The sequence below is a fragment of the Ursus maritimus genome, unplaced genomic scaffold, assembly GCF_017311325.1.
Source record: "Ursus maritimus isolate PB19 unplaced genomic scaffold, ASM1731132v1 scaffold_10, whole genome shotgun sequence".
Classification (NCBI taxonomy): domain Eukaryota; kingdom Metazoa; phylum Chordata; class Mammalia; order Carnivora; family Ursidae; genus Ursus; species Ursus maritimus.
The window spans coordinates 8,022,983-8,050,956 of NW_024423344.1; the positions used below are offsets into that span (position 1 = coordinate 8,022,983).

A 27,974-nucleotide genomic window follows, 5' to 3' on the forward strand; every position below is an offset into this window, starting at 1 on the left:
GAGCCGAGCGTCGGCCGCGCGCAGCCGTTCGCTGCACGTGCCTAGCCACGTGGCTGAGGCACGGCCCCGGGCGCCCTGGAGCCGCCGGCCTCGGTCGCGGAGGCCGTGTCATACCTGACCATCGCCGACGCCTTCACCGCGGCCGGCGAGAGCCCCGCCCCGCCGCCCTCCGCGCTCAATAGGAGGTTCATCTGCTCCTTCCCTGACTGCAGCGCCAATTACAACAAGGCCTGGAAGCTAGACGCGCACCTGTGCAAGCACACGGGGGAGGTAACCGGGCGCCGGCCAGGCCGCGGAGGGGCGTGGCGTCCAGGTCCAGGGACTCAGGACGCGGTGGCCCGCTAGGTGGGCTCTGTCCGTGAGGCCCCGGGCAGCACGTGGGTGCACATGCCTTTGCAAGATATGTTCACCTTTGGCACCCTGGATCACAGGGGCGAACCAGCTCGGCCTTCGGTTAGGAAAGAGCTGAGAAGGGATGGACGCGTACTGAGACGGAGGAGGCTTGGGGCTTACTAAACCGCAGCCACCCCTTTGATCTTCAGTCTTGGCCAGTCATCACCTCCCGATAATCTAAATAGGTTCAGAGGAAGGATTCATTTACTCTCACGCTTTCTACATCCCCTACGCTTACCCCCAACAGACACCTGACTATCCCTGGCCTTCTGGAACTGGAATGGAGGGTGACAGAATTCTTTTTTTTTTTTTTTAATTTTAATAATGATTTTTTATTATATTATGTTAGTCACCATACAGTACATCCCCGGTTTCCGATGTAAGGCTCGATGATTCATTAGCTGTGTATAACACCCAGTGCACCATGCAATATGTGCCCTCCTTACTACCCATCACCGGTCTATCCCATTCCCCCACCTCCCTCCCCTCTGAGGCCCTCAGTTTGTTTCTCAGAGTCCATAGTCTCTCATGTTTCATGGAGGGTGACAGAATTCTAAGTACTGGAGGTTTGGCGAGCAGCATGCATTCATTGCTTCATAATTCAGTACCTTTCTATCTCTGAAGAGAGAGTAGTGAACAGAACAGATAAGGCATCTGCTGTCACCGCCCTTATGCTTTAATTGGAGCAAAGGAATTAGTAAGAATGAGACGCAGTAAAATGAGAGCTCCTGAAGGATGGTCAGGAAAGGTCTCTCTTGACCTGAATGAGAAGGAAAGGATCCATTCATGCAGACACGAGGGAAAAAGAGTCTGGGCAGAAAAGGAACCTGTGATTGGGTGTGATTGAGTTGGGGACCATACAAGAGAAGGTCTGAGAAGCAAGTCTGGTGGGATCATTTGTAGGCCAGGGTAGAAATAGGGTTTGGAGTTTAGGTTTTATTTTGAGGGCAATAAGAAGCCTTTGGAAGATGACCCCTGGGGAAAGGGAAGCTCATGGAGACTGAGGAATCTGCCCAGTTTCCCAGTGTTTGACAGAGCCTGGCTTCACAATGTCTCATCAGAAGGCCCTTAATTTCTTTCCTTTCCTTTCCTTTCCTTTCCTTTCCTTTCCTTTCCTTTCCTTTCCTTTCCTTTCCTTTCCTTTCCTTTCCTTTCCTTTCCTTTCCTTTCCTTTCCTTTCCTTTCCTTTCCTTTCCTTTCCTTTCCTTTCCTTTCCTTTCCTTTCCTTTCCTTTCCTTTCCTTTCCTTTCCTTTCCTTTCCTTTCCTTTCCTTTCCTTTCCTTTCCTTTCCTTTCCTTTCCTTTCCTTTCCTTTCCTTTCCTTTCCTTTCCTTTCCTTTCCTTTCCTTTCCTTTCCTTTCCTTTCCTTTCCTTTCCTTTCCTTTCCTTTCCTTTCCTTTCCTTTCCTTTCCTTTCCTTTCCTTTCCTTTCCTTTCCTTTCCTTTCCTTTCCTTTCCTTTCCTTTCCTTTCCTTTCCTTTCCTTTCCTTTCCTTTCCTTTCCTTTCCTTTCCTTTCCTTTCCTTTCCTTTCCTTTCCTTTCCTTTCCTTTCCTTTCCTTTCCTTTCCTTTCCTTTCCTTTCCTTTCCTTTCCTTTCCTTTCCTTTCCTTTCCTTTCCTTTCCTTTCCTTTCCTTTCCTTTCCTTTCCTTTCCTTTCCTTTCCTTTCCTTTCCTTTCCTTTCCTTTCCTTTCCTTTCCTTTCCTTTCCTTTCCTTTCCTTTCCTTTCCGTTTTCCTTTTCCTTTTCCTTTGACCTTTCCCCTTCCCTTTCCTTCTTTTAAAGATTGATTTATTTTAGAGAGGGAGAGAGCATGGTGGGGAGGGGAAGAGGAAGAGGGAGAGAGAGAGAGAGAGAATCTCAAGCAGACTCCAGTGTGTAGCTGGGTCTCACAATCCTGAGATCACGACCTGAGCTGAAATCAAGGGTCAGATGCTCAACCAACTGAGCCACCCACGTGCCCCTGAAGGCCCTTAATGTCTTAAACCAGGGACCTGCAGCCCCTGCCTTTGCTCCTAGCATCTGTATAACGGGCTATTCCTTCATGTGTCCTCATGGTCCCCATCTTCCTTACCCTCTCCAGCATTGGAAGGTTGACCATTTCCTCCAACTCTTTTCCTCTTCCTCACTGACTGTTTTCACAGCTCCTTTCTGCCCTTGACTTTACCCATGCCACCCAGCTGTCGTGGCAATCTTACCCAGTGACTATCTTCACTCAAGACATCCATTAAGTTTGGCCACCCTGTCCTTTCTCTTGCCCATTCCATCCCTCAAATTGTGGGTTCTGAAACCTGTATGTCCAAGTAGGGAAGCATGTGGTCACTTCTGTGTCCCTCCCTGAGAACCCCTGGGCAGCATGAGCCTCCTCTCCCTTCTGTAGGCCACCCCCAGAGCCATGGCCCAGGGGAAGGATAGATTGTCTGTATCCTTGGGGCATAAGGAAAGTAGCTCTGCAACCCCATCCCTCAGCTCTGCCCTGTCTTTGAAACAACAACAACACAAACAACAAAAAAAGACTGATAAATACTGTGCAAAGTTCTGTGGATCTTCCGCTAGTAATACAACTCTTCTGTCTTCCTGTCTACTTGCTTTGCTGCTAGTACTAATATTTGAGGCTTTGGTACCTCCTTCCTAGAATCTCCTGAGGTTATGTTTTTCATAATTAAATAAACAAAACTGGTTATTTGGGGGGATGTTTTTGACTTTTCCTGTAGGTTCAGAATGGAGACCCTTCCTCCCTGGGTCCCAAGTGGTGGTTGCAGTTAGGCTGAGAGCTGATTGCTTTGCTCTGGCCCCTGTGAACATCTTCCTGGAGGTGTGCCAGGCATTCTCTTAGCAGACACTGGGCTTGTCTGGGATGAGACGGAATCTGCATGTTCCTCTGCCCTAGGCTACGAATGGATAAAAACACGCTGTAGTGGAGACGCGTGCACACAGGCTGTGCTGATAGCGGACAAGTCATCTTCGGGGGGTTGCCATTGAGGCCTGTTGTCAGGTTAGGAGCCGGTTAGCAGTGCTGTCTCTTACTGTGAAGGCTACCTGCTTCTTTGCTGTGCTGTTCAGAGAACAAAATCTGCTGCACCGCCTCTGTGAGAACATTGTGGCGTTTGTAAAACACCATTATCTAGCTGGGTGCTCAGCACTTACGGAATGGAGACCATCTCTGGAGGCAGCGTCCATGGCCCTGCCTGCTACACATTTTAGGTCTTTAAATAATACCGGAGTGACTAGGGCAGGATTGACATGTTTTTTTTTCTTTCCTTCCTGCTAGAGACCGTTTGTTTGTGACCACGAAGGGTGTGGCAAAACCTTTGTCAGGGACTACCATCTGAGCCGCCACGTCCTGATTCACACCGGGGAAAAGCCATTTGTGTAAGTAGAGAACAGCTTTGAGGCCTTTGAGGTGGTTGTGTTTGGCATATAGACCCGGTAAGAAAATGGACTGTTCACTCCCGAGACCAAGAGTGTGCACCTTCTCTCATTTGCATCCCCTGGTATAAGAGGAGACTGGGTTTGAATGTGTGGAAGAGAGGAGGGGGTTTTGTGGGTCCTTTGTGTGTGATAACTTCAGGAATGAGTTCATCTGAAGTTCTCTTAGGTTTGCAGCCTCTCTTCTCCCTTTAAAGTATATACTAACTGGGAAATTCACCCCCAAAAGAAAACTCCATGCAGACTAGCTGGACAGAGTCCTGGCTCCACAGGCACTGGGCCTTTATGAACCAATAAAGCTTGTTAAAACAGAGTGCTGGATCCCACCCCGGAGTTTCTGATTTGGTAGGTAGGGGGTGAGGCCTGAGAATTTGCATTTCTAGCAGGTTCCCAGGTGATGCTGATGCTGTTGGTCTGACATCCACACTTGGAGAACCACTGAACAAACACTTAGTTTCATTGAAAAAAATAATAATTTATTAGATTTGCAGAGCTCCGTAAAGGAGACCATATCGAGAACTCGCTGTGTGGCCGGTTTTGCAGATGTTAGACTTTGATATCATAATTGTGTTCTATGAGACAGTTCCTCGCGCAGTGAGGTTTTCTGATGATCTGAGTTGACTTCTTTTAGTTTTAAGATGATGGTGAAGGTGAGGTGTCGCATGTCTCACTGAGGTCCCAACAGTCTGAGGAGGGTGAGTTGTCAGTTGTTGACACGGGATCGTCTTCACCGTCACTTTCCATGTGGAGAGCCACCTGTCTGTGTGACCAGCGTGGTAGCCAGCAGGAATGGGACAAACTACTGAGGGGGAAGATGTCCTTATCTCACCCCCCGTTCAAGCTCACAGTGTATCATCAAAATAAATGACTCCAAGCAAAGCTTCATGTATTTCAAAATGTAGTTCAAGTAGCCCAGCAGAGAGTCACTAAGCGTGGTCTGGGCTATCGTCTTTGACCTGGAAGTTTTGCTTTGGGAAATTTATTCTACACTTACGCTCGTGCGTGTATTAAATGCACGTACGGGGTTCTGTGCAACACTGTGAGTAGTCGCAGAGCATTGCAGTCAGGCCACCAGCTCGTCACGAGGGACTGAAGAGTGTATCAGCGCAGTGGAGTACTCTGCGGCCGGAAAACGAAGGCAGGTGTCGTCCGCGAAACCGAGAATCTCTAAGGCATGTCCACTGAAAGACCGAGGTTCAGAAGAGTGTGTACGGAGGGCTGCCTTTTTGTGTATAAAGAGGAGGAGGGAGAGGTGGACAGGAAGAATCTGTATTTGCTTCTGTCTGTATAAAACTCTAAAAGTTACTTCATAAAACCGAAAATGTCACCTGTCCTGGGAGCGGTGGGGAGTCATGCAACGTGTCTCTTCTTATGCTTTTTGGTTTCTGAGCTAAGTTACCGTATACTATTTAAAAAACGAAATGCTCAAGAAAAACTGGGGCTGGGTACAGATGCACAGGGTGACTGGGAAAGCTGAGGGTTCTTCCCTGTGGAACGAGCCAGCTCTGTGGTAATCCCTGCCGCGCTCTCTCTCTCTCTCATCCAGCCTATCTTTAGCTCCAGGTCCCCAGCTGTCTGTCTGGCTCCTTAAATTCCCTGTGGCCGAATCCCTCCCAGTCCAGTCTGAGCTCTGCTTCCTTTGGTCCTCCTCTCCCTCGTTCTTGTCAGGCAGCATCCCTGTCTACCCGACGACTCCCAGCAGAGGCAGGGCCGCCCCCCGGGGCGCCTCACCCTCTCAGACATCCTCTGCAGTGGGCGGCTCATCAGGCTCTGTTACTCATTCCTCAGACCCTGTCCCTCCAGCTGCCACGGTCTTCCTGCAGCCTCTTACTCCCACTTGAACAGTGTTTTCTCTCCGTCCACACTGCTTCCCTTCTTAAAGCTGGGCACGGGTTTTCAGCGTGGCTTTCATAACAATATCCGGGATCTTAGTAAGTTGTGTCAGTGACCTTGGTGACTGGCCTTTTTATGATCCTGCCTCGTTTGCTTGACTCTCCGACACGAAACTGTGGTCCAGCAGTGCTTCCCTGACCAGCAGCACCCCCTGCATCTCCGCCTGCATCTTCTGGGCCCCTGTGCCTGCTGTCTGCTTCCTGTCAGGATGTTTCTGGGCCCTGTCCTCTTGCCCCACACTTGTGTTGGGTTAGATGCCTGGGTCAGGAGTGAGGTCCAGAGTGACAGAAAACCCAACACACTAGCCGCTTAAACAAGACAGTCTCTGTTTTTGTTGCTTAACTGAAATGCAAAAGTGCAGAGGTGGATAGTTGAGGGCGTTCCACAGTCAGGAGGACCTGGGCTCCTTGTAACTTGTCTCTGCCATCCTCGTCTTGGGGCTTCGACATCCTGGTCCAGGAGGACTGCTGGCGTTCCAGACACCATGGTGGACGAAGGAGCAAAAGAGGTGTGCCCCCTTTTCAGACACTTTGTGCTTGTCGAACAGGACGGGCCAGAGACAGCCATGTGGCCACCCCTAATTGCAGGGGATGCTAGAAAAAGCTCTATTTCTGTTGACTGTGTACCCAGCTAAACTCCGCGTTCTGTTCCTGCGGTCAAAAACAGCACCTGTTGGAATTCGTAGTGGCGTCTGCCACAGCGCCCCTCCCGTGTGCTTCTGGTGGCACAGCTCCCACAGCCCTGCGCACTGTCACCCCGTGTGTCTCCGCCTGTCCCTGTGGACAGCACGGTGCCTGACAGGACTATCATCTGGTGTTTATACGTGAGTGATCGCTGAGATTAGGGCTCTCAGGGAGGTCCTGCTTCATCCCCCAGGTTTAGGAGAACTCCTCACAAGAAGAGCACACATTAAAAAAACGCAACTGCACAAAGAATTTAGATAATTCAAGGGCAAGATATAGAAACGCTCATTAAAGGGGACTAGAATGGCTTGATGATATGCCAGAGGGCATGATGGTTTGTGGTTTTGCTCTAAATACTTGTTTTTACCTCTGATGGTAAGCTGAAACCAGTGTTTTTGAGGTTTTTTTGGGAAATGCAGCTTATTGTGACATTTCAAGCAAAATTATCAGATTCCAAATTGGGAACAGTTTAACTTAAATATGATTGAAGCCTAAGCAGGGTTTGGGCTTTTGGAGCTAGTGATTTCCACTTTCCCTCTGATGCACTGTGCCTGACTTCATGAAAATGCATCTCATTACATGGTAATCACATCAGAGTTGAGAGGCTGACACTGACTTAAAACTAAAGACTATTTTATACTATACTTTGGAAAGTACTTTTATAAAGTTGGAGGATATATGCATCTTAAAAATTCTCTTCCCTCGGCATGTTAATATTTTGATTTATACACTTTCTTACAGTTGTACGGCTAGTGGTTGTGATCAGAAATTCAACACAAAATCAAACTTGAAGAAACATTTTGAACGCAAACATGAAAATCAGCAAAAACAATATGTAGTAAGTATGAATGATTTTCTATGCTTAAATTCTCTGAATATTTTTATGCTTATTATCTATGTTTCTAAAATGCTCATCAACCAGAGTTTGTCTGCCAAACACCTGAACTTAGCCCAACTACTAGCTATCATAATAACGGCTTATTTTGAAACCAAACATTTCTGCGCTAAGGAAGTTTATTATTAATAGACTGCCCCAAAACGAAACACTTTTGCTGTTTCAAATGTGTTCATCTTTAAAGCTTCCTGGCCTAGAATTTGACGGTGACTCCATGGGAGCAAGTAGCAAGTACAAAGTCTCCACGATATAGAGTCTTGAGGGACTTCTCTTGTGAACGGTTCTTTGATTTTTCCCAGACTAATGAACCTTTATTAAACAGTGCGCTTTTGAAGGTTGTACGAAGGCCTTTAAGAAACACCAGCAGCTGAGAATCCATCAGTGCCAGCACACCAGTGAGCCGCTGTTCAAGTAGGTGCTTCGTGTGCCTGAGATCTCGTACAGTTCAGGTGGGAGTAAGACTGAGACGTGAAGGTTGGATGCAGGTGTTCAGAAACCATCTCTTCATCAACACTTTTCTATACCGTGAATGCCCATTTATAGAGTGGGGCATTTCCGAAGTTTGCTTTTGCTTTTCTTTTCTAACAAAAATAATCAATGTTTCTAAATGATTTGTGAGATTACTACAATTGTGGTTAAGCCTGAAGGAAAACTAAGAAATGACTTTATTCAGTTAGAGCCTGTTTATTTATTTTTTTTAAAGACTTTATTTGTCAGAGAGAGAGCGAGAGCATGCGCACAAGCAGGGAGGGCGGAAGGTAGAGGGAGAAGCAGGCTCCCCGCTGAGCAAGGAACCCAATGCAGGGCTCCATCCCAGGACCCCGGGATCATGACCTGAGCTGAAGGCAGACAGTTAACCGACTGAGCCAGCCAGGCAGCCCAAAGAGCCCTTTTAATTGTGTGAACTGTCCTTATGCAGACACGAAGCATTCCTTTCCTACGGAGCAGAAGTCATGGGGCTTAGCATGCATCAGAGCGGCCTTCCTGAGGAACAGGAACGGTGACTGGACACATGGGGGTGGACATGCCGAGGGTGTCAGAGCCCCAGCTGCCTGCCCAGAGGGGCGTCCTGAAGGACACTGGCTGGCCACTCTGTGTGCTGTCGTCCTGCCCGGTGCCTTCCCGGCTCCCCCAGAGCTGCGCCTTGCCTGGGGTCACTGCAGGGCCTGTGTCTGTCCTCGCTGGCAGGCCTGCCACCTCTTGTGCCGCTGGGGCCTTTCCCATGGAAGCGGCCGTGCCCCTGTGTGGCTTACGAGAGCCGACGGGTCTGCTGCTGCTTTCCTCCCACACCGTCTCCAGGCGGCGGCATTAAACCCAGCAAAGATGGTTCAGAATGCCTTGGGGGTTTACCTCAGCCATCGTGTTGCCAGCAAAACAGTCCGTTCTCAGAAGGATAAAGATGAAAACTTTAATTTGATCACAGAGGCAAAAAAAAAACCAAACAAAACAGTCCTCCCTCTTTTCTCTGTTTGTTTTGTCCCAAGGCTGGTCAAATAACTTGAATTTCACTTGTGATTCGGTCTCAATTTTAAATCTCCTTTTTATGATTGGTTTGGTTGTGGGGAGACTTTGGTAGCAGAAGAGGACAGAGTAATATTCACCCTCAGCAGATGCTCCACAGAAATGGATTGGCTCACACGTGACGTGTTGTTAACCCAGGTGTGCCCATGAAGGATGTGGGAAACACTTCGCCTCACCCAGCAGGCTGAAGCGACACAGCAAGGTCCACGAGGGTATGTCTGGCGCTCCCCGGTGGCCCCCGCTTCCAGGAGAGCCCAATAGTGTGTGTGTGTCTGGTTCCTCGACTGGAAGGTGCTTTCTGTTTTATTCCATGGTCACGCGGAGAAACTCGACACTATCTCAGCAGGGGCAGCGTGCGCTGGTTCAGGTTTTAGACTCGACCAGGGCACTGCACATCCTTGCCTGTTCTTCCGCTCCTGTCATCGCTGTTCACAGCGAATGTGTCGTTGTCTGCCACAAGTGCCTGGTGGCGCTCTGTGCTTCCGAGAGTGTTAGCGCTCCAGCCACGGTTGGCTTTTTCACCCCTGTTTACCTCTTTACGGCCTGGGTCTTTCTTCTCCTCACTGGCACTCACCAGGCTTGGATAATAGTTTGACGTTGTAGAGTAATCAGATTGTGCCTTTTTCAAAAAGACTTGATTAAACTGCTTAAATCTGTTCTGTTTCCATGAGGGATTTTTTTAATTCTGTATTCCAGTTTTCTAAGTATAGAATATATGGTGGTTGTTTTTTTTTTTTTTTAAACAAGAGACTAGTAGCTGAAGAGCTGGAGGTAGCCTCGTTCCCTTTCGTTTCTGCTTAGTGGGTGAAACACAGGTTGGCTGTAAAACTGACGGATTCTTCCAGTTCTGGTGCTTCACACGATGTCCATTTTTGTTGGCAGCATTTCCTCTGGGTTCTTATTTTCTCCCTTAATTGCACCCTGAGTCTTTCCTGTATTGTGGAACTTACCAGATAGTAAGACTAGAGGCCAGGGGTAGGCACACAACCGCTGAGACTTAGTGTTGGTCTGCCAAGCACAGAGGACCACAGAGCTCTCTCACTGAGGAAAACAAGAGGCAGACATAAAGCAGGGAGGGGCAAGGGGCTGCGAGCCATGGAGGTGGGGGAAGGACAGCAGCCGGGAGTCCACGTGCGCTAAACACAACTTCCCGGGGACGGCGTGCTTCTGTGAAGTCTGTGAACGTAAAACTCTGTGTGGAGTACCTTGCTATGCGATTATTTGGTTTCACTGTAAAAGACTTAGTTTTTATTCCCACATCTAAAGACTAACAGAATATTATTGGAAGACTGGAGAAAAATTATATAGGCTTGTAAGTTTCCTTTCTAATTACAATTGGTATTTACACTAAATATTCACAAAAGACAATGTACCAATGTATTTTTTTCTAATCAGGCTATATGTGTCAAAAAGAATGTTCCTTTGTGGCAAAAACATGGACAGAGCTTCTAAAACATGTGAGAGAAACCCATAAAGGTAAGGCAGACATGTATGGCACAGTGTAAATATTTGTCGCTATAGAACTGCTTTTAAAGAGTGAAATAATAAACATGTTCCTTAAAATAATAACCGTTCTGGGTGATGTTTTGTGACGTGCTGGGTACCTCAGCTGTTTGACGAATGAGCAGAGGTATGGTTCCAGGTTTGGGAGGAGCTATGCCAGGAGCTGCTGTGCACAATTAGGTTCTTTTTTTTTTTTTTTTTAAGATGTTATTTATTCGAGAGAGAGAGAGAGGGAGGGAAAGAGTATGTGCATGAGTGGGGGAGGGAGAGGCAGAGGGAGAGGGAGAAGCCGGCTCCCCGATCAGTGGAGAACCTCACACGGGGCTTGATCCCATCATGACCTCAGCTGAAGGCAAACGCTTAATCAGTGACTGAGCCAGCCAGGGGCCCCTAAATTAGTAGTTTGAAAGGCTCTGGCAAGTCAGGAACCTTGGGAAGCACTGGTGTTCTGTGGGACAGTTTAGGAAACAGTGCTTTAGGTGTTGGAGGGCAAGGAAGGAAACTGGTCTTCTTCATCTCCCCTTGCCACCATGCTGAGAACCCCTGCTCCCTGGTAAGGGAACAGAGTGACTTTACGTAATACAAGAACGTGGGAAAATTGAGACAAACTTCCAAGCAATAAAAATTGGAGTTAATTTTCTCACGATAATCATGATATTTTCAGCATCAAATACCTTACTTACAAATTCAAATTGATTCTTTCTGGGTGATAACCTGGCGAAATTGGTTAAGTTTGTGTGTCTACTCCACCAGAGGACCTAAAATGTGAAGTATGCCAGAAAACATTTAAGCGCAAGGATTACCTTAAGCAGCATATGAAAACTCATGCCCCAGAAAGGGACGTATGCCGGTGTCCAAGAGAAGGCTGTGGTAGAACCTACACGACGGTGTTTAATCTCCAGAGCCACATTCTCTCTTTTCACGAGGAAAGGCGCCCATTTATGTGTGAACATCCCGGCTGTGGCAAAACATTTGCCATGAAAGTAAGTACTCGCGCTCACAAATGCAGTCCTTTAGGTCTGTGGCTTCCTTGCTGGGTTTCTGGGAGCCCTGGATTCCAAGATGGTGCCCCAGGGCCTACAGATGGGGAAAGCCCAGTGGTCTGGACCTTCCACTCTGGCTTAACTCAAGTCTGCAAGACAACCAGATTTGCCTATGCCAGTGGTTCTCAAAGCATGGCCCTGGACCAGGAGCATCAGCATCACCTGAGAACTTGCTAGAAATGCATATCCACAGGCTCCCCCCACTGAATCAGAAACTCTGTGGAGATGGGGCCTAGTAATTTGGGTTTTAACAAACCCTCTAGGCGATCATGTCCAGCTTTGAGAAACAGTGGCCTGCGGTACCACTTGCTCTTCTAAGAGATTGCTGACAGTTGGGTGTCCTTTTAGACTGTCATCTTCTAGGGATTGAGAGAAGTGGGCAAACAAGAACATGAGGGACCATAGCACTTGGGAATCTAGTCTGGATCTTGGTGTGATTTGAATAGGTAAGAACGTGACAGTAAACGGAGGGCCTGTGCAGTTCTGCAGACCCTCACTCTGGCAGGTGCTCTCTCAAGTGCGAACTGTGAGCTGTAAGAAAGACCGAAGAGACCAGTGAGGCAGGCTCAGCATGTGTCCAGACCATCAGAAAACAACTGGGGGCTAACGGTAGTCAGCATTATCGAGGACAGCAACACCTTGGTCAGATTTTCCACTGGTGTTTGGGAATGCTGCTGACATAGATTCAGTTAAAAGAACCTTCTTCAGCTTGGAATAGCTCATTCAAAGTGAGCTGTGTAAGTTCCTAACCTGGGTCCTTGTGAATGGTAGTGGTTAGGTCTAGGATTTGAGGAAGAATTCTGCTCTGGTGGGGGCATCTTTGTAGGTAGAGGTCACATCCTTCAGTGGTATGTAACAGAAAGAAGGTTGACAGTTTATTTAAATAACTTACGGAGTTTTCATATTAATAGACACCAAAATGGCAGTGTTTTTAAGATGTAACTTTTTCTTTTTCCTTCATTGTAGCAGAGTCTCACTAGGCATGCCGTTGTGCATGACCCTGACAAGAAGAAAATGAAGCTCAAAGTAAGTTGAGTTAGGACAGCTGTTAATTTCAAATATCAGTGACCTCAGCCAGATGCAATCTAGAATGTTTCAGCTCCTTATTAGCACGTGAGCCTGCACTGCTGTGGAAGGGGTGGCACGGCCTTCGCTTCCTTCTAAAGGAGCGCTGTCTGCCGGGGGGGGTGGGGACAGCTATTAGAAGATCAGTTCTCACAGTTTGATTTTGAATTCCCATTATCTTGTTTTCTTATTTCCAAAGGTAAAACGGTCTCGTGAAAAACGGAGTTTGGCCTCTCGTCTCAGTGGCTATATTCCACCTAAAAAGAAGCAAGAACGAGGCTTATCTGCACCTAAAAACGGAGAGACACTGAACTGTACTGAGGACAAGGTGCTCTCGACAGTTGCAGTTCTTACCCTCAACTGAACCTCACATGGCTTGGTTTAAATGATACACACCAGCCAGCTCAATTATTTCCTCCCAGAAGCACGTTTTTCTTTATTAAAATCACTGATGCACAACATCTGATTCTTGATTGTTTCGATTTTCCGTGTTCAAAGGGTCTCCTTTCTGGGTTCCTTGAGTTTCTCTGTACGCATTCTCTTCCTTTTTGCTCAAATGACGAAGAACACACATTACAGCTTTTCCACCCCGAACAGCTTGTGGCCGGGATGAGAAGGTAGCTATTCCAGGCATAGTCTGAAGTATTTGATTACAGATCTCCTCCTAGAAAGGGAAAACAGCCAAAGATTAATGTAAAACCAATGTCTTTGATTCTTTCTTAATGCTCTAATACACATAAAAATCAGCATTCCTGAATTGATGTTATTTAAGTGATTATCTAAATCAAATTGTGCCTATCTGGTTAAGCTGATTGAAACCGGTACGATAACGAGGCAGTTTTACAAACGCCATGTAACTAAACTAATGCACTAAAGGTTGATGGTTTTAAATTCCCATCTGTCATGGCATTGAGGGGCTGTTTGGCCCCAGCTACCCTCTCAGAAAAAAGATGTACAAAGCAATGGGTCTGGGCATTGGCGACGGACCTCTTTATCTCCCAAACTGTCAGTCTAGTGCAGTTCCTAACATTGCTAACACGGGGTGATTAGAGAAATACACCCAGTTCTAGAGATTCTGGACTGAAACCCACACCTACGTGATTCTAACCTGGAATGAAGTCGGAAACCACCAGACTGGTGCTGCCTTTTAGCTGCTAAGGTCTCTGATTCCAAAAGCAAACGAGATATTCTATAAACTCACCAGGGAGTGTGAACTGATACTTTCCAGATAGACAATTTGACTTTATATATAATGCCGCTCAGGGACATTAGATACAGGAGACAGGCTAAAAAACGAATCTATGGATATTGCACAATTTGTAAAGCAATAGTATATAGCCCTGAAATTACGAAGTGCAGTGTTTTCACGTGACAAAATACTTAAAAAGGTGATGTACATCGAGTATGCTTACATTTTTGAAAAAGGAATTGGAAAGCTACTGCCATAACTGGGTAGAATTAGCAGTTACTTGTCTTTGCCTTTACCTTCCCCAGATTTTCTACAATTGTATCTTTAGATCAGAAAACGGACACCACGAGCAGTTCCCTCATACCCGCTTTTACTCACCATCTTATGTTCTGGCTCCTCTGTGTTCTTCCCTTTCTTTATGGTGATCTGAACTCTGTATTTTTTCTCAATCCACTGCTGAATCTGTTTAGTCTTTGTGTCCAAATCATGTTGTCCAATATTTGAAGAAAAACTGAGTTCCTTTGTCAGGGCAGGTCCTAGTTTGGAACAGGGAAGACTTGGTGCTAGGACTGTTCCTGGTCTCCTCACGAGACCTGAGCTGGATCACACACTTCGTGAGAGATCAGGTTGCCACAGGGGCCCAAACGCTCCTCTCTGACTTAGTTTCACAGGCCAGTAAACACTTTTTTAAACAAGGGAGATGGACAGACTTAAAGGTACCAATTTTTTACCTGCCAAGTAAGAGTATTTAGGTCTCAGACTTTAAAAGCAAAACAGATATTCTGTAATGTATGAAATGCTTCCATTATTATTACCCTCATTTGATGAAAGAACAAAAGAATGGTCCTTGAAAAGGAACGAGTCTAGCTTCATGATAAACTTGACTATCCTTATTTTTCCTTCTGATCAGAGCAGCATCTGGGAAGTACTCTTCTCCTCTGACTCCTTTTGTGATGGCCTCCTAGAGACAGTGGGGTCAACCAGACCGCATCAGACAGGAGGGAGCTCCCTACGTCCTGTACTCCAGAAATGGAAATCCCGACTATTTGAAAATTACCTTACAGGGAAGGAAGCACAACAATATTAATGCTTGTTCCTTTTGGATGATGGATAACAGGTGTTCATATTTTTCTGTATGCTTTCTAATTCCCAAAACAAAAGTAATCTTCTTTTTAAAAAAGTCCTTTTATTAACACCTCCTTCTTCCTTCAAGCCCCTGCAGCTGGTCCTAGATCTCTCTCAGAACAAAATAATACCTTTAACACCTTAGCCCTTCACGTATCTCTCACAACAGCAACATGTGTCTTCTCCAAGCTTCTCTGGGCTGTTCAGCGATTTTTCTGTGATACAGATTGAAGTCTTTATCATTCTAGTTGGCCTCCTCTGAATACTTTTAGTTTTCTAGTCAACACCCTTGTTGATTGTGATGTTACAAAACTGAGCCACAGAGAGTGTGTGATTTTCTGAAGAGACACAACCCTCACTGTGGCAGTTTCGGGACCAGTCTCCTGGTCCCTGTCCCAGGGTGTTTTCCAGAAAACAAGCTTTCTTAACGATCAGCACATATCAGGAATCATGAAAAATCTTCCCTTACCTTCCAGTTCATGGCCCCATGAGGCATGCATGACAAGGGCATTGCAAGGTCACTGGCAATACATGTAAGTGACTGCTCACCAATACAGTAACAGGGCACTGGGGTGTCACTGCTCACCAATACAGTAACAGGGCACTGGGGTGTCCCTGCTCACCAATACAGTAACAGGGCACTGGGGTGTCCCTGCTCACCAATACAGTAACAGGGCACCGGGGTGTCACTGCTCACCAATACAGTAACAGGGCACTGGGGTGTCCCTGCTCACCAATACAGTAACAGGGCACCGGGGTGTCACTGCTCACCAATACAGTAACAGGGCTCTGGGGTGTCCCTGCGCACCAATACAGTAACACGGCACCGGGGTGTCACTGCTCCCCAATACAGTAACAGGGCTCTGGGGTGTCCCTGCGCACCAATACAGTAACACGGCACCGGGGTGTCACTGCTCCCCAATACAGTAACAGGGCTCTGGGGTGTCCCTGCGCACCAATACAGTAACACGGCACCGGGGTGTCACTGCTCCCCAATACAGTAACAGGGCTCTGGGGTGTCCCTGCGCACCAATACAGTAACACGGCACCGGGGTGTCACTGCTCCCCAATACAGTAACAGGGCTCTGGGGTGTCCCTGCGCACCAATACAGTAACACGGCACCGGGGTGTCACTGCTCCCCAATACAGTAACAGGGCTCTGGGGTGTCCCTGCGCACCAATACAGTAACACGGCACCGGGGTGTCACTGCTCCCCAATACAGTAACAGGGCTCTGGGGTGTCCCTGCGCACCAATACAGTAACACGGCACCGGGGTGTCACTGCTCCCCAATACAGTAACAGGGCTCTGGGGTGTCCCTGCGCACCAATACAGTAACACGGCACCGGGGTGTCACTGCTCCCCAATACAGTAACAGGGCTCTGGGGTGTCCCTGCGCACCAATACAGTAACACGGCACCGGGGTGTCACTGCTCCCCAATACAGTAACAGGGCTCTGGGGTGTCCCTGCGCACCAATACAGTAACACGGCACCGGGGTGTCACTGCTCCCCAATACAGTAACAGGGCTCTGGGGTGTCCCTGCGCACCAATACAGTAACACGGCACCGGGGTGTCACTGCTCCCCAATACAGTAACAGGGCTCTGGGGTGTCCCTGCGCACCAATACAGTAACACGGCACCGGGGTGTCACTGCTCCCCAATACAGTAACAGGGCTCTGGGGTGTCCCTGCGCACCAATACAGTAACACGGCACCGGGGTGTCACTGCTCCCCAATACAGTAACAGGGCTCTGGGGTGTCCCTGCGCACCAATACAGTAACACGGCACCGGGGTGTCACTGCTCCCCAATACAGTAACAGGGCTCTGGGGTGTCCCTGCGCACCAATACAGTAACACGGCACCGGGGTGTCACTGCTCCCCAATACAGTAACAGGGCTCTGGGGTGTCCCTGCGCACCAATACAGTAACACGGCACCGGGGTGTCACTGCTCCCCAATACAGTAACAGGGCTCTGGGGTGTCCCTGCGCACCAATACAGTAACACGGCACCGGGGTGTCACTGCTCCCCAATACAGTAACAGGGCTCTGGGGTGTCCCTGCGCACCAATACAGTAACCGGGCACTGGGGTGTCCTGCTCACCAATACAGTAACAGGGCACTGGGGTGTCACTGCTCACCAATACAGTAACAGGGCACTGGGGTGTCACTGCTCACCAATACAGTAACAGGGCACTGGGGTGTCACTGCTCACCAATACAGTAACAGGGCACTGGGGTGTCATTGCTCACCAATACAGTAACAGGACACTGGGGTGTGAAAGCTGCTCTACGAACCAGCTCGGACATTAGGAAGTGCTTCCGAGCAATTAAGCAAGGACCTCCACTTTAGAGATGTGGGGGGATGGGGCGGGGGGGAAGGGTGGCCTGGCCCTGGAACAGGGACTCCAATCCACCTCTCCCGAGTCTCAAATTTTCAGTCCCGCCGCCAGTGGCTCTGCCACCCCGGCATCAGAGACAGAGCCAAGATCCAAGGGGAAAAGAGGTCCCATCACTTTGGGGTGTTTACCTCATTTTCCCCTCCTTTTATACAGGCTTAAAGGAAGAGATGCCGACCACAGGGCATGAAGGGAAAAAGACAAGACGACGAATGGAAATAAGGGAGAGCTGAAGAAAGATGTGGGCGGCGGTGGTGAGACTGTGAACTGCCCCATTTTGTCACACCCCCGTGGTCATGGGGCAGCCTGGCCCATGCCGCTCTCAACTGCGGGTGTGCGGTCCCGAGGGCTCAGGGCGCAGACAGCACGACACCTACCAGGTTTGGGGTGGGCCTTTTCCAGCTCCCGCAGTCTCAGCTGCTCCTTGTGAATCTGCGTCCCCGTCAGGAGCTGGTACTGCGGAGGCTCGGCGCCGCTGTCCCGTTTAACGAGCTTCAGGTCCCGCTCGTTCATGAGCCTGATCACGTCTGCTCGGTGCATGTTTCCCAAGTCATTGCCTGCCTCATCCAGCACGTGAATGACTCGCTCGTGAATTTTTCTGCCGATGTTGCTAAAAGCTGGTGCACTCTTTCTCTTCTTCTTTCTTTCGTCCTGGGTGTCCGCAACGGTACCGAAAGCTTTTGCGTGAATCAGGTGGGACAGTCTGGGGACCGAAGCGCCGAGGGGCAGCCGCGCTGCTAGGGTCTCGTGCAGGATGTATTTACCAAGATACCTTCTTAGGCAATTATTTTCAGTCTTTACGGTCTGTAATGTTAGCCTCTTTAGAAGAAGAGCAGCCATCCTAAAAAGAGGGGGAAGGTTTGTTACAATTCAGTCCGTTCATCCCCATGCTCTGATGCCGTGGTACAGGGAGGGCGTGTGTGAGGCTGCAGGCCTGTGTCATCTGTGAACGCTGTGGATCCGGCCTGGGGAGTTTACGCCAATGACGTGGACTGTCAGGTGACTGTGGTCACACTGACTCATGGAGGTACTGTCCCCAGAGCAAGTTACTGTGAGAACATACTTGCACAGGACTGTCGTTTCCCATCGTTTCTCCCCCCAATCCTACCTCATTTGACTCTACTTCCCAAGCTTGTAGGGCCAACTCCAAAAGCAAGGATCATCCTAAAGGTTTATTTAAGAGAATGCAGTATATAAAATCCTTGGTGATTCATAAATACTAATTCATAAGCTTTTAATACAATCAACTACTAACAATTTATCAATACATCCGCTGGTATACAGAAGACAAGAGCACTATTCTGGGAAAGGGAACGCCCCATGAAGGAAGCTGACCCCCTGGGAGCACTAAGTGAGACTCTCAGAAAGAAAATACCCTGACGTGAATCGGAGGGCTGACCTCATGAACTGTACGATGACTCACTAGGGACGGCACGACGAGCAAACGTGAACTAAGCATTAGGCCCACGTGGTGATCCTGGTTTACTTCATGGGAATAACCGCTGCTCTTATAAATGGCATTTTGATTTTGTCCTTGCTTCTCTCCCCAGGTAAGTGTCTTTCTCCTTCCATTCACCCGCTGGGCAAAGCCTAGAGGTGCAGGCTGGAGGACAGAAGAGAGGACCCACTCGGGTCACCTGGGGTTTGCTGAGCGACACAAGAACTCAGGGAGGTGAGCCTGTCCACGACCAAAGAGGGAGGGATGAGGGGCCTTCAGCAGTGCTTCTCAAAGAATGGTCCCCGGGTCACCTGCAGGAGAGTCACCTGGAGCGTTTGCCACAACTGGAAAAGCCCTCTGGTCCCTAGCTTTGATCCCACCAGGCTGTACAACCACGTATCCTACCCCCATCATCACCCCTCCCTCATGCCTCTAGCGACGAGTGATATGGAAAAAAGCAAAACAGACACAGTAAACTGAATGGGAAGTGATGGGATGCACATACTCTCACTCTGTCCTCACTGAGCTGGGTGACACCCACACTTCCTGCTCTGCCTCCAGACTCTCCCTTGAACCCCAAACTTGTAGGGCTGAATGCCGGCCCACGCTGTCCACTTAGATCTCTAATGTCACCCCCAGTGAACACGTCCCCCACCGAACTCTCAATCTACTCCCTCTCCCCCCGTGCCGGCTCCTCCCTCTGTCCTCCCTAGGTCCTAGAAAGACCACATGCCCTTCCGGCTACTCTGGCCCCAAACAGCAAGGTTATCCTTCACTCTCCTTTTCCTCTTAGCAATTTAGCAGTGCGTCCGGCTGTTCAACCTCTAAAAACATCCAGGATCCAACCGCTCCTCACCTTCACCGTTGCTATCACCCCACTCCAAAACTACCACCCTCTCTTCCCGGTTTACACTCACAGCCTCCTGACTGCCCTCCTGCTTCTCCCCTACCCCCTATAATTTATCACCCACATGGCACACACAGTGATCCCTTCAAAATGCACACGGCAGATGACGTCCCTCCTCTGCTTAGGACCCTCCACCGGCTTTCATCTCGCGCGGGGGAGACGCCAAGCCCGTGAAGGGGCCTACTGCCCCCCCCCCAGGAGTTCCCTTCCCCCAGCTGCCTGGTTCATCGACCTCAGGCCTCGGCTCAAGTGTTACTGCTCAGCAGGGACTCCCCATCCACTTGGTAGAATACTGTACCCCCATCACTTTCAAATCCACTGCCTGGCATATTCCACAGTTATTTGCACACATGTTCATAATCTTTCCTCACTAGAATGCAAGCTTCATGAGAAAACATAATTGTCCATTTTGTTCACTGCTGTGTCCCTAACACTAGAGCCCAGAGCCCTGGTCAGCATGGACATGGTGAACGCTTGAGCCAAAGGGAACAGCCAGGAGAGAAGGCCATGTCTGCTGGTGTCTGACCCCAGGGTCCCCAGATGCGTCATTCCCTAGCAGTACACACAAATGCTGGTAACCCGTGCTCTTCACATTCGGGCTGGCCTTTCAGATGTCCGCTGCCCTTAGTGAGATCTACGGCCAGGTGTTCCACCCACCGCGAAGGACATGAACGCTCTGTCCTTACCTGCTTGCGGCCTCCAGCTGTAGGTGTGGTCAAGGCTCTAGAATAGACCAGACTGGATTTTAAATAGCTGAGACACTACCGTTTAATGAAAGAAGTCAGATATTTGTTGGAGGAGAAAGCCCCCAAACCAAAAAAGCAGGAGAGCCTGAGGAGACCAGAGAAGACTATCTTCCATTTATCATCAGAAAAATAGCAGCAGCACCAAATTTCACTACTGAGTTAGGATGGCGCTGACAATAATGGATGACAGCGCCTGCGGCCTCGGTGGTGAATCCTCATCACGTTAAAACAGACAATACTATTTCAAAATGTAGCGTTTTTTTTTTTTCAAAATGTAGGATTATTAAAAACAAGTAAGCATATAAATAGACTCGGCACAGGAAAAAGATGAAGAGAAATTTATGAAAACCCTGGATGTTTGTGGTTGAGGGCACAAGTGATCTTTTCCCCCTCTCCTTTCGATCTTTTACATGGAAGAAATATTTTTTATACTAGAAAGTGAAATACATTTATTTACAAAATAGAGATGATTTCAGAAAAATGATGTAGAATTTTTTTTAAAGCTTTAAAAACACTTTCTAGGAAAAGAAAAAGGTAAAGAGTAGAAAGATACTGTAACTATATTTTTCTTTAAGTTCTGCACCGTTATTTAAATGTTAAAAAGTTTTAAATTTTCTTGACTTATACAGCAATTAAGCTCCAATACTAGCTAAATTTTGGCTTTATGTCAGCAAAGCTGAACATATACATATTTCTTCAAAACAAGCTTTTCACAGATAGAATATAAATACAACGTTAAGAAATAAAGCTGTGAGATTACTAAATTTGATTTGCAAATATCAACTTAAATTCTAATAATTAAAAAGCTTTTTTTTAAAAAAAGATTTCGGGGGGCCTGGGTGGCTCAGTTGTTAAGCGTCTGCCTTCGGCTCAGGGCGTGATCCCAGCGATCTGGGATCAAGCCCCGCGTCAGGTCCTTGCTGGGAGCCTGCTTCTTCCTCTCCCACTCCCCCGCCTGTGTTCCCTCTCTCGCTGGCTGTCTCTCTCTGTCAAATAAGTAAATAAAATCTTAAAAAACAAAAAAAAAGATTTATTGGAGAGACAGTAAGCAAGTGCACACACACACAAGGGAGAGGGAAAAGCGGACTCCCTGCTCAGCAGGGAGCCTAATGCAAGACTCAATCCAGGACCCTGGGATCATGACCTGAGCCAAAGGCACACACTTAACAAACTGAGCCACCGAGGTGCCCCTAAAAAGCTTTTTATTAGGGAAAGTTTCAAACATGTACAGGCAGAATAGTATAATAAAGCCCTAAGCACCCATCACACAGCTTCCTAATTAATAGCATGTAGCCAAACCTGCTCCCTCTCTGCCTCCACTACTCGCCTGCACCCCCAGCCACCCATGAACCACTTCAAGGTCAATCCTATCTCGCCAGCAAATACTTCAGTATGTCATCTCTAAGCGGTGAGGCCTCTTTTGTCTTTTTAATGACCATAATAACATTATCCCAACTAATAATCATTCCTTTATATTATCAAATATCCAGTTTTCTGATTTCCCCCACAGTATTGTAATTTCATTTGTTTACATTTCTTTCACAGGTTGGGAGCATGGACAGACTCCCCACTGGCCAAATGTACAGTAATTTCAATATTAAAGAACAATGGCTGAAGGTTATTTCAACACACAGAATATGTAAAAATCTGTAAAAAAGAAAGATCATTTGCCAGAACTGCACATGACTATTACCCGGACTCCTTACTGTGAAAATTGGTAAAGGAAAAGGACTATGCAGTCATCCTACCTCTTTAGGAAGAACTGTAAACAGCAATCATCCCCAGGTGGTGAAGAAAAGCTCTTCGTTAGAGGAGAATGCCAGCTAATAAATGGAGAAGAAAAGTAATTTAGAAATCACCATTTTGCCACCTTCAGTCAAATCACAGATCCAGGCAAAGGTGGATGCAAAAACCGTTAGGTAAAAAGCTAATGACGAAACAGGGTATTCGTATGGTGCCAAAGGGTGACTCAAAGATTACTTGCAAAGTGAAATGGGAAAAACACACTCTGGCTGTCACCCTCCTTAACCTAAGGTCAGACTCAGCATTCCAGCGATGGGACAACCTGACCCCCTAGCGCACGCCTCCTTCTGCGACACGGCATGAGTGTGGTGCCTTCTGTGAAACAGTCCTGCCAAAAGAGGTTTAACCAGGACCTGGTCCGGCCTCTAGACCTGGTTCCCAGTTTCCAAGGAATACAAGGGCCAGACTCGGGAACAAATCAGATACCACCACAAGGAAACAATGTGACAAATACAGACTGTGGGACAAGCCAACTGGCTTGGTGATGAAAAAAAGTCAATGTTAATGGGGAATGAAAAAAAAGGGGGGCTATTCTTGAATAAAAAGAGGAGACATACTTATAAAATGCAATGTGTTTGAAAAAATCAACTGCAAAGAGATGTTGAGATACAGGGGACAAGCTGAATGGTGACGAGATTCCTGATGGACCGGGTGCCATCCGAGAAGTATTGTGATTGTCTCAGGTGGGAAAATGCCTTTCTTGGGAGGGGACTCTGAAGTATTCAGTGTAGAGGACCATGACATCTGCCACTTGCTCTGACAGGGTTTAGCAGAAAACAACACGTGCAGCATGGCAACATTTGCTGAATCTACGTTATGGTTACCCGGATGTTCAGTTATTGAGCCTTCCAACTGTTCTGTATGTTTAATTTTGTTCATAATTAAAAAGTTAAAAGAGAAGCAGCTGCGCACAGGAAGGAAAATGTTCACTAGTCATGTCAATATGACTGTTCCAATCTGTGTAAGTTACATACGTCACTATAATTTAATCAATTGGCATTCTGGCTTTATACGTCTTCAAAAAATGTTCTCTTCATTAGTTTCAAGGCTGTATCTAAGTGAAGCCTGTGTTTAGGGAGCTTTCTAGATTTCAAAGCCTGAATTGTTTAGTAATGCAAATCATCTTTATTCTCCATCTGGTTTTCATCAGAGCAGTCTCACCATCATAAATATCAAGATGGTTTCAATTCGAAGTAGAACTTCTGCAATGTTTGCCTAACTAGTAGTTAAAAGTGAACATGTTTTGCAGTAGCGGTTCTCAGAAACTGGAGGCCTACCAGCATCACCTGGGGATGCTTTTTCAAAACCTGAGATATTTCCTTGTTCCTCTCTTGTTAAGAACCACTGGGTCAAGAACCCCTCAAAAAAGAAGACATAAGAAAATAAATGATAAAACATTATAACGTTGGTGGTTCAAGTGGTTTAAGCTAGGCTGCCTGGGAGTTTAAGAGCAGAGGTTCAGAATAGGTTAAGAAAGCTTTCAAGGTGGATGCAAAATAGAAAGCCTTGCTCTCTCATGAAATTTCTCCAATTAAATATCTTTGATAGCTCTGTCAAACAAGTAGTAGGCTGAATGAACCAGCAGTCTAAACTGAAATAGGTTCTTATGTTTTTAGGACAATATGGGTGCCTTTAGTCACTTACTTCCACAGCTATCCCTCCTGAGACATCCAGAACTATTTGAAAAGCCAACTATCTTAAAGTCATTTCCTTAAAGTGCACGATTGTACAGTATGAGACTTCCATGTCTGGTTTCACGGTAACTCGGACCTGATCGAGATCATCCTGTGCTGAAGGATCTGCAGCTGGTGGGAGTTTTAAATCCCGCAGCTGACTCCACATCGTAGGGAGAAAACATAGAACTTCTCTTTTCCTGTTCCTTATTTACGTGAGATTGGATCACTGAAAAACGCCATATCCTGCAAGCACTGGAGGATAAATGTACAAGCGCCCTCAAAGCCCCTTCACTCTTCTGTCTTAGCAATTCCCACTAATTTCAGTCCTCGCTCCTCTGCTTGGACCTCTTCAACACCATCACTAACTTGCCTGGGACCACGTAAGAAAAATGACAATTGCATTATTCCAAATGCACACAACACAGAGTAATTTCAGTGTTTGCTCCACACATGTCATGAGAAATTGAAAGGATTTTAAATAGTACGCCATAAAATGGGAAATTACAAAATAAATATATGGCTACTTTCATACGCTGTGTATTTCAGGAGAGCTTGGGGCTGTGTTCTTTATACTTTCACATTAAGTCTGCAGTTGTTTAAAATGAACAATATTCTTTGAGGAGTATTTGCCCCGACTTTTATCATGGAAATGTTTAAATATACAGAAAAATTGAAAGACTGTACATTGAACACCCCAATACCCATTCATCTAGATTCTACATGTTGCTATCTTTATTTACCCATCTACTTATTCCTCTTTTTATCCATTTCATTAATGTTTTGATGCATTTCAAAGTAGCTGCAGACATTGGCATCCTCAAATCCTTTATCCTCAAATACTTGAGCACGCCTTCCATTAACTTGGGTGCAATATTTGTTAATGATTCTTTCCATTTTGAGGCAAAATTTACATACAATGAAATGTACAGGGGCACTGGGGTGGCTCAGTCGGTTAAGCGTTTGCCTTTAGTTCAGGTCAGGATGCCAGGGTCCTGGGATGGAGCCTCCTGTCTGGCTCCCTGCTCAGCAGGGAGTCTGCTTCTTCCTCTCCCTCTGCCCCTCCCCCCGGCTCGTGTTCTGTCTCCCGCTTTCTCTCAAATAAATAAAATCTAAAAAAAGGGAAAGAAATGTACAAATCTTAAACATACCTTTTAATTCGTTTTGACAAGTATAAACACCTCTGTAACCAAAACTCCTGTCAATATGTAGAATATTACCACTACCCCAGAAAGTTCCCTCATGCCTCTTTCAAGTTAGTCTCCATCCCCAGAGGCAACAACTGTTCTGATATTTTTCTATCAGTCTGTTCTCAGATTTCATATAATGTCATCAAGCAGTACGTGCTCTGCTGTAAGGCATCTCAGCGTGTTTTTGAGATTCATCTCTGTTGCTGCACGTGTCATTACTTTGTTCCTTTCTATTTCTGAGAATTGTCCCAGTATAGGAACATACTACAAATTTTAAATCCAGTTTTCTGTTGATGAACATTTAGAATGCTCCTGGTTTGGGGCTATTATGAATAAAGTTGCTACGAACATTTTTGTACAAGAAAAAAAATGTGATCAAATGATTACTGCTCCAAAGGACGGCTGCGTTCCCCTCACGACACGTTATTTTGCATTACGTTTTATAGCACCTCTTCAGGAGGTACTGATAATGTATTTTTAATGAAACTTCCTGGAATATGATTTAAGTATGTGGTTATGAGGGAGTCCTGCCCTGTAAGAAATTAAGTCGCTTGCATGCTCACCGCTCTTCTAGCCTATACAGCTGATATTCACAAGCTCATACTTACTGATATTATTTCCAGGGAGGCTGGCTCAAAGTTACATAGATTCTAGTGGACTAAATATTTGTGAAAGTAATTTTGCCAATTCCTGTGACTTTAAGAATCCCCTCTCACACCTTTCAAAGGAGTTTCACAAAGTCCTTGTTTCTGCCTGCAGACCTGCCAAAGGTCCCTCTGCTCTGTTCCAGTGGGTTCCAGCCTTCATACCAGAGGACTGAACCATGGTCACTGAGCCTTCATGGTGCTCCCCCTTGGCTCTGGTTTTGCTCTTCCATAAGGGGTACAAAGTATTCTCCTTACTCAGATTGGCTTTTTAAGAGCTCTAACACCGACTTACAACACTGGAAAAAGCCAACATATATCTTTGGTCAATTACTTAACCATATTTCTTTACCTGTAAGATTTTTAATTTATTTTATATTTTAGTTATTCTATTGAACTAGCTTAATGACCATCCAGGAAATGTTTCTTAAAAAGCTTTTAAATCCAGAGCTACAGACTCAGTATTAAAGTTGGACTTATTCCTGTACATGAATCTTCTACATGGTCATTTGCTCTTCCAGAACTTCCTATCTCAATGCCCAGCATCACAGTCCATTCAGAGCGCCATCTTTTGCGTCTCCGCTCTCCCTCACTCTCCTAGCTAACCCAACACCATGTCTCATAAATTTTACTTCCTAATTCCACTTAAATCCAGCCACTTCTCTCTATACCCACTGCCACCACCCTAGTTTAAGACATCTTCCATTTCGTGTGTATTCCCACCAGTCTCCTAAGTAGGATTTACACACTTGAAACACTGCAATCCGTTGTCTTTGCACTGCTGTCACCACATACCCCCACCCTCCCCACCATAAAACTGCCCCAGATTACAGGCCAACATCTTTCACGAAACCTAGAGGCTCGGCCACCTCTCCAGCCTCGTTCTATACCAAATCTCCTATTTGCCTAAAACACACTGGCAGTCCAGATTCTTGAAATGCTCTTCCCTTAGGTTTAGGAAACGCCAGATTGTTGCTTAGTGCTCCCTTTCTCCGGACATTCTTCTGATTACCTTCCAAACTAGGCCAATCAGCCCCCACTCCCCCTGCTCCTTCAACTGTTTGTTGAGCTCAGCATTAATGCTCAACATTAAATGCTCGCGTAGTACAGTTTCTCTTTCCCTTTTAGCACTTATCACGATCACAATTTTGTGATTATTTTATTGCCGTTCCTCTCCTTCACTAGACAGTAAGTTCTCTGAGGCTGGGAAAGAATATGATTTATTCTTAACTGTCCCGTCCCTGGTACAATAAGCAGTCGTTGACTTTTCAAACGCCCCTCCACTCTCAGTACTTTCTTAAGACTGAAACCTTTCATTATACGAATGTGGAACTGCGAGTTTTCAGTAGGAAAGTTTATTTGCTTCTTTCAAGAGTCTTATGCCATAGAGCCTATTAAACGACAGATAGGGAAAAAAAGAAACCCCTCATACACTGAACAACCTAGCCCCTACTCCTTCCCCCGCCGCTGCCGCGGGGGAACTGCACGGTCACGTGTGTCAGCCGCGGCCGTGGCCACGCCCACACCGGGAAGGCGTCCCCCGGCGCGCCTCGGCCAGAGAGGGAGCGTGGGGACGTACGGCGTGCGTGCACGCGTGCCCGTACGTGCGCCGCCATGGCGGGGCGGGACATCCAGGGGACCCGGAGGGTTGGCGCCGGGTCTAGGTCCAGCGGTTCCCGGATGTAGGGACAGCGTTCTGGGCCCAAAGACGGCTCTAGAGACCGGGCGAATAATCCCCAACCCCGCGACAGGGTCTGCTGCGCCTCTCCGCGCTCTGTCCGGCGGCAGGGGCGGCACTGACCTTCGAGGGACACAGCCGAGCGCGAAACCGCTTCCTCCGCAGGCCTGTGCCTAAGCCCACGTCCTCCCACCGCCGGCCTCCCCTCACCCGCACGGCGCCCTTCGCCTTTAGCTTTACCTATGCCGGGCCGGCAATTGGTAAGGTCTGGCGGAAGAAGCCGGGGGACAGCCCCCGCGGGGAGCCCCCTTCGTCCTCCGTAGTGGGCGGGGCTTCGGACCACATCTTTTAAAGGAAAGGTGACGCAGGGAGGAGCGCCGTCCTGCTGGAAGGCGGAAGTCCTCCGACAGAAAGTGCAGAGGCGGGGGCGCCTGGGTGGCACAGCGGTTAAGCGTCTGCCTTCGGCTCAGGGCGTGATCCAGGCGTTGTGGGATCGAGCCCCACATCAGGCTTCTCTGCTAGGAGCCTGCTTCTTCCTCTCCCACTCCCCCTGCTTGTGTTCCCTCTCTCGCTGGCTGTCTCTATCTCTGTCGAATAAATAAATAAAAAATCTTTAAAAAAAAAAAAAGTGCAGAGGCGAGGGTTGGTTCCTGCGGGCGCTCTCTTTTAATTTACTGTTGAATAAATTAATTCATAAATGTTCTTATAGTTCCTGTAATTTAAGGAGCACTTCCTCCGGTTTGCAGTTGAGCAAACAGACTCGGA

The 27,974-nt window shown here is 47.3% G+C and overlaps 2 protein-coding genes across 7 annotated transcripts; one reads left to right on the plus strand and one right to left on the minus strand.

The window, feature by feature from the left end:
• The first annotated feature begins 60 nt into the window (after positions 1–60).
• On the plus strand, positions 61–12,881 carry GTF3A (general transcription factor IIIA). The gene is made up of 10 exons (XM_040621738.1): positions 61–270; positions 3,660–3,760; positions 7,135–7,231; positions 7,611–7,699; positions 8,208–8,288; positions 8,948–9,021; positions 10,205–10,285; positions 11,066–11,295; positions 12,322–12,381; positions 12,620–12,881. Exons 5-10 carry the CDS (start codon positions 8,242–8,244, stop codon positions 12,782–12,784), a joined length of 657 nt encoding a protein of 218 aa, XP_040477672.1. The 5' UTR covers positions 61–270; positions 3,660–3,760; positions 7,135–7,231; positions 7,611–7,699; positions 8,208–8,241; the 3' UTR covers positions 12,785–12,881.
• Positions 12,829–27,763, minus strand: MTIF3 (mitochondrial translational initiation factor 3). Of its 6 annotated transcripts, none has more exons than XM_040621728.1 (6): positions 27,333–27,591; positions 21,970–22,044; positions 20,162–20,198; positions 17,508–17,971; positions 13,988–14,145; positions 12,829–13,084 (listed from the first exon to the last, which is right to left on the minus strand). In XM_040621728.1, exons 4-6 carry the CDS (start codon positions 17,968–17,970, stop codon positions 12,866–12,868), a joined length of 840 nt encoding a protein of 279 aa, XP_040477662.1. In that variant the 5' UTR covers position 17,971; positions 20,162–20,198; positions 21,970–22,044; positions 27,333–27,591; the 3' UTR covers positions 12,829–12,865. The 6 variants fall into 6 exon arrangements, with proteins under 6 accessions (XP_040477662.1, XP_008690398.1, XP_008690397.2 ...); XM_008692176.2 differs by having other exon boundaries at positions 27,450–27,464; XM_008692175.2 differs by lacking the exon at positions 20,162–20,198 and having other exon boundaries at positions 27,450–27,762.
• Positions 27,764–27,974: the final 211 nt, after the last annotated feature.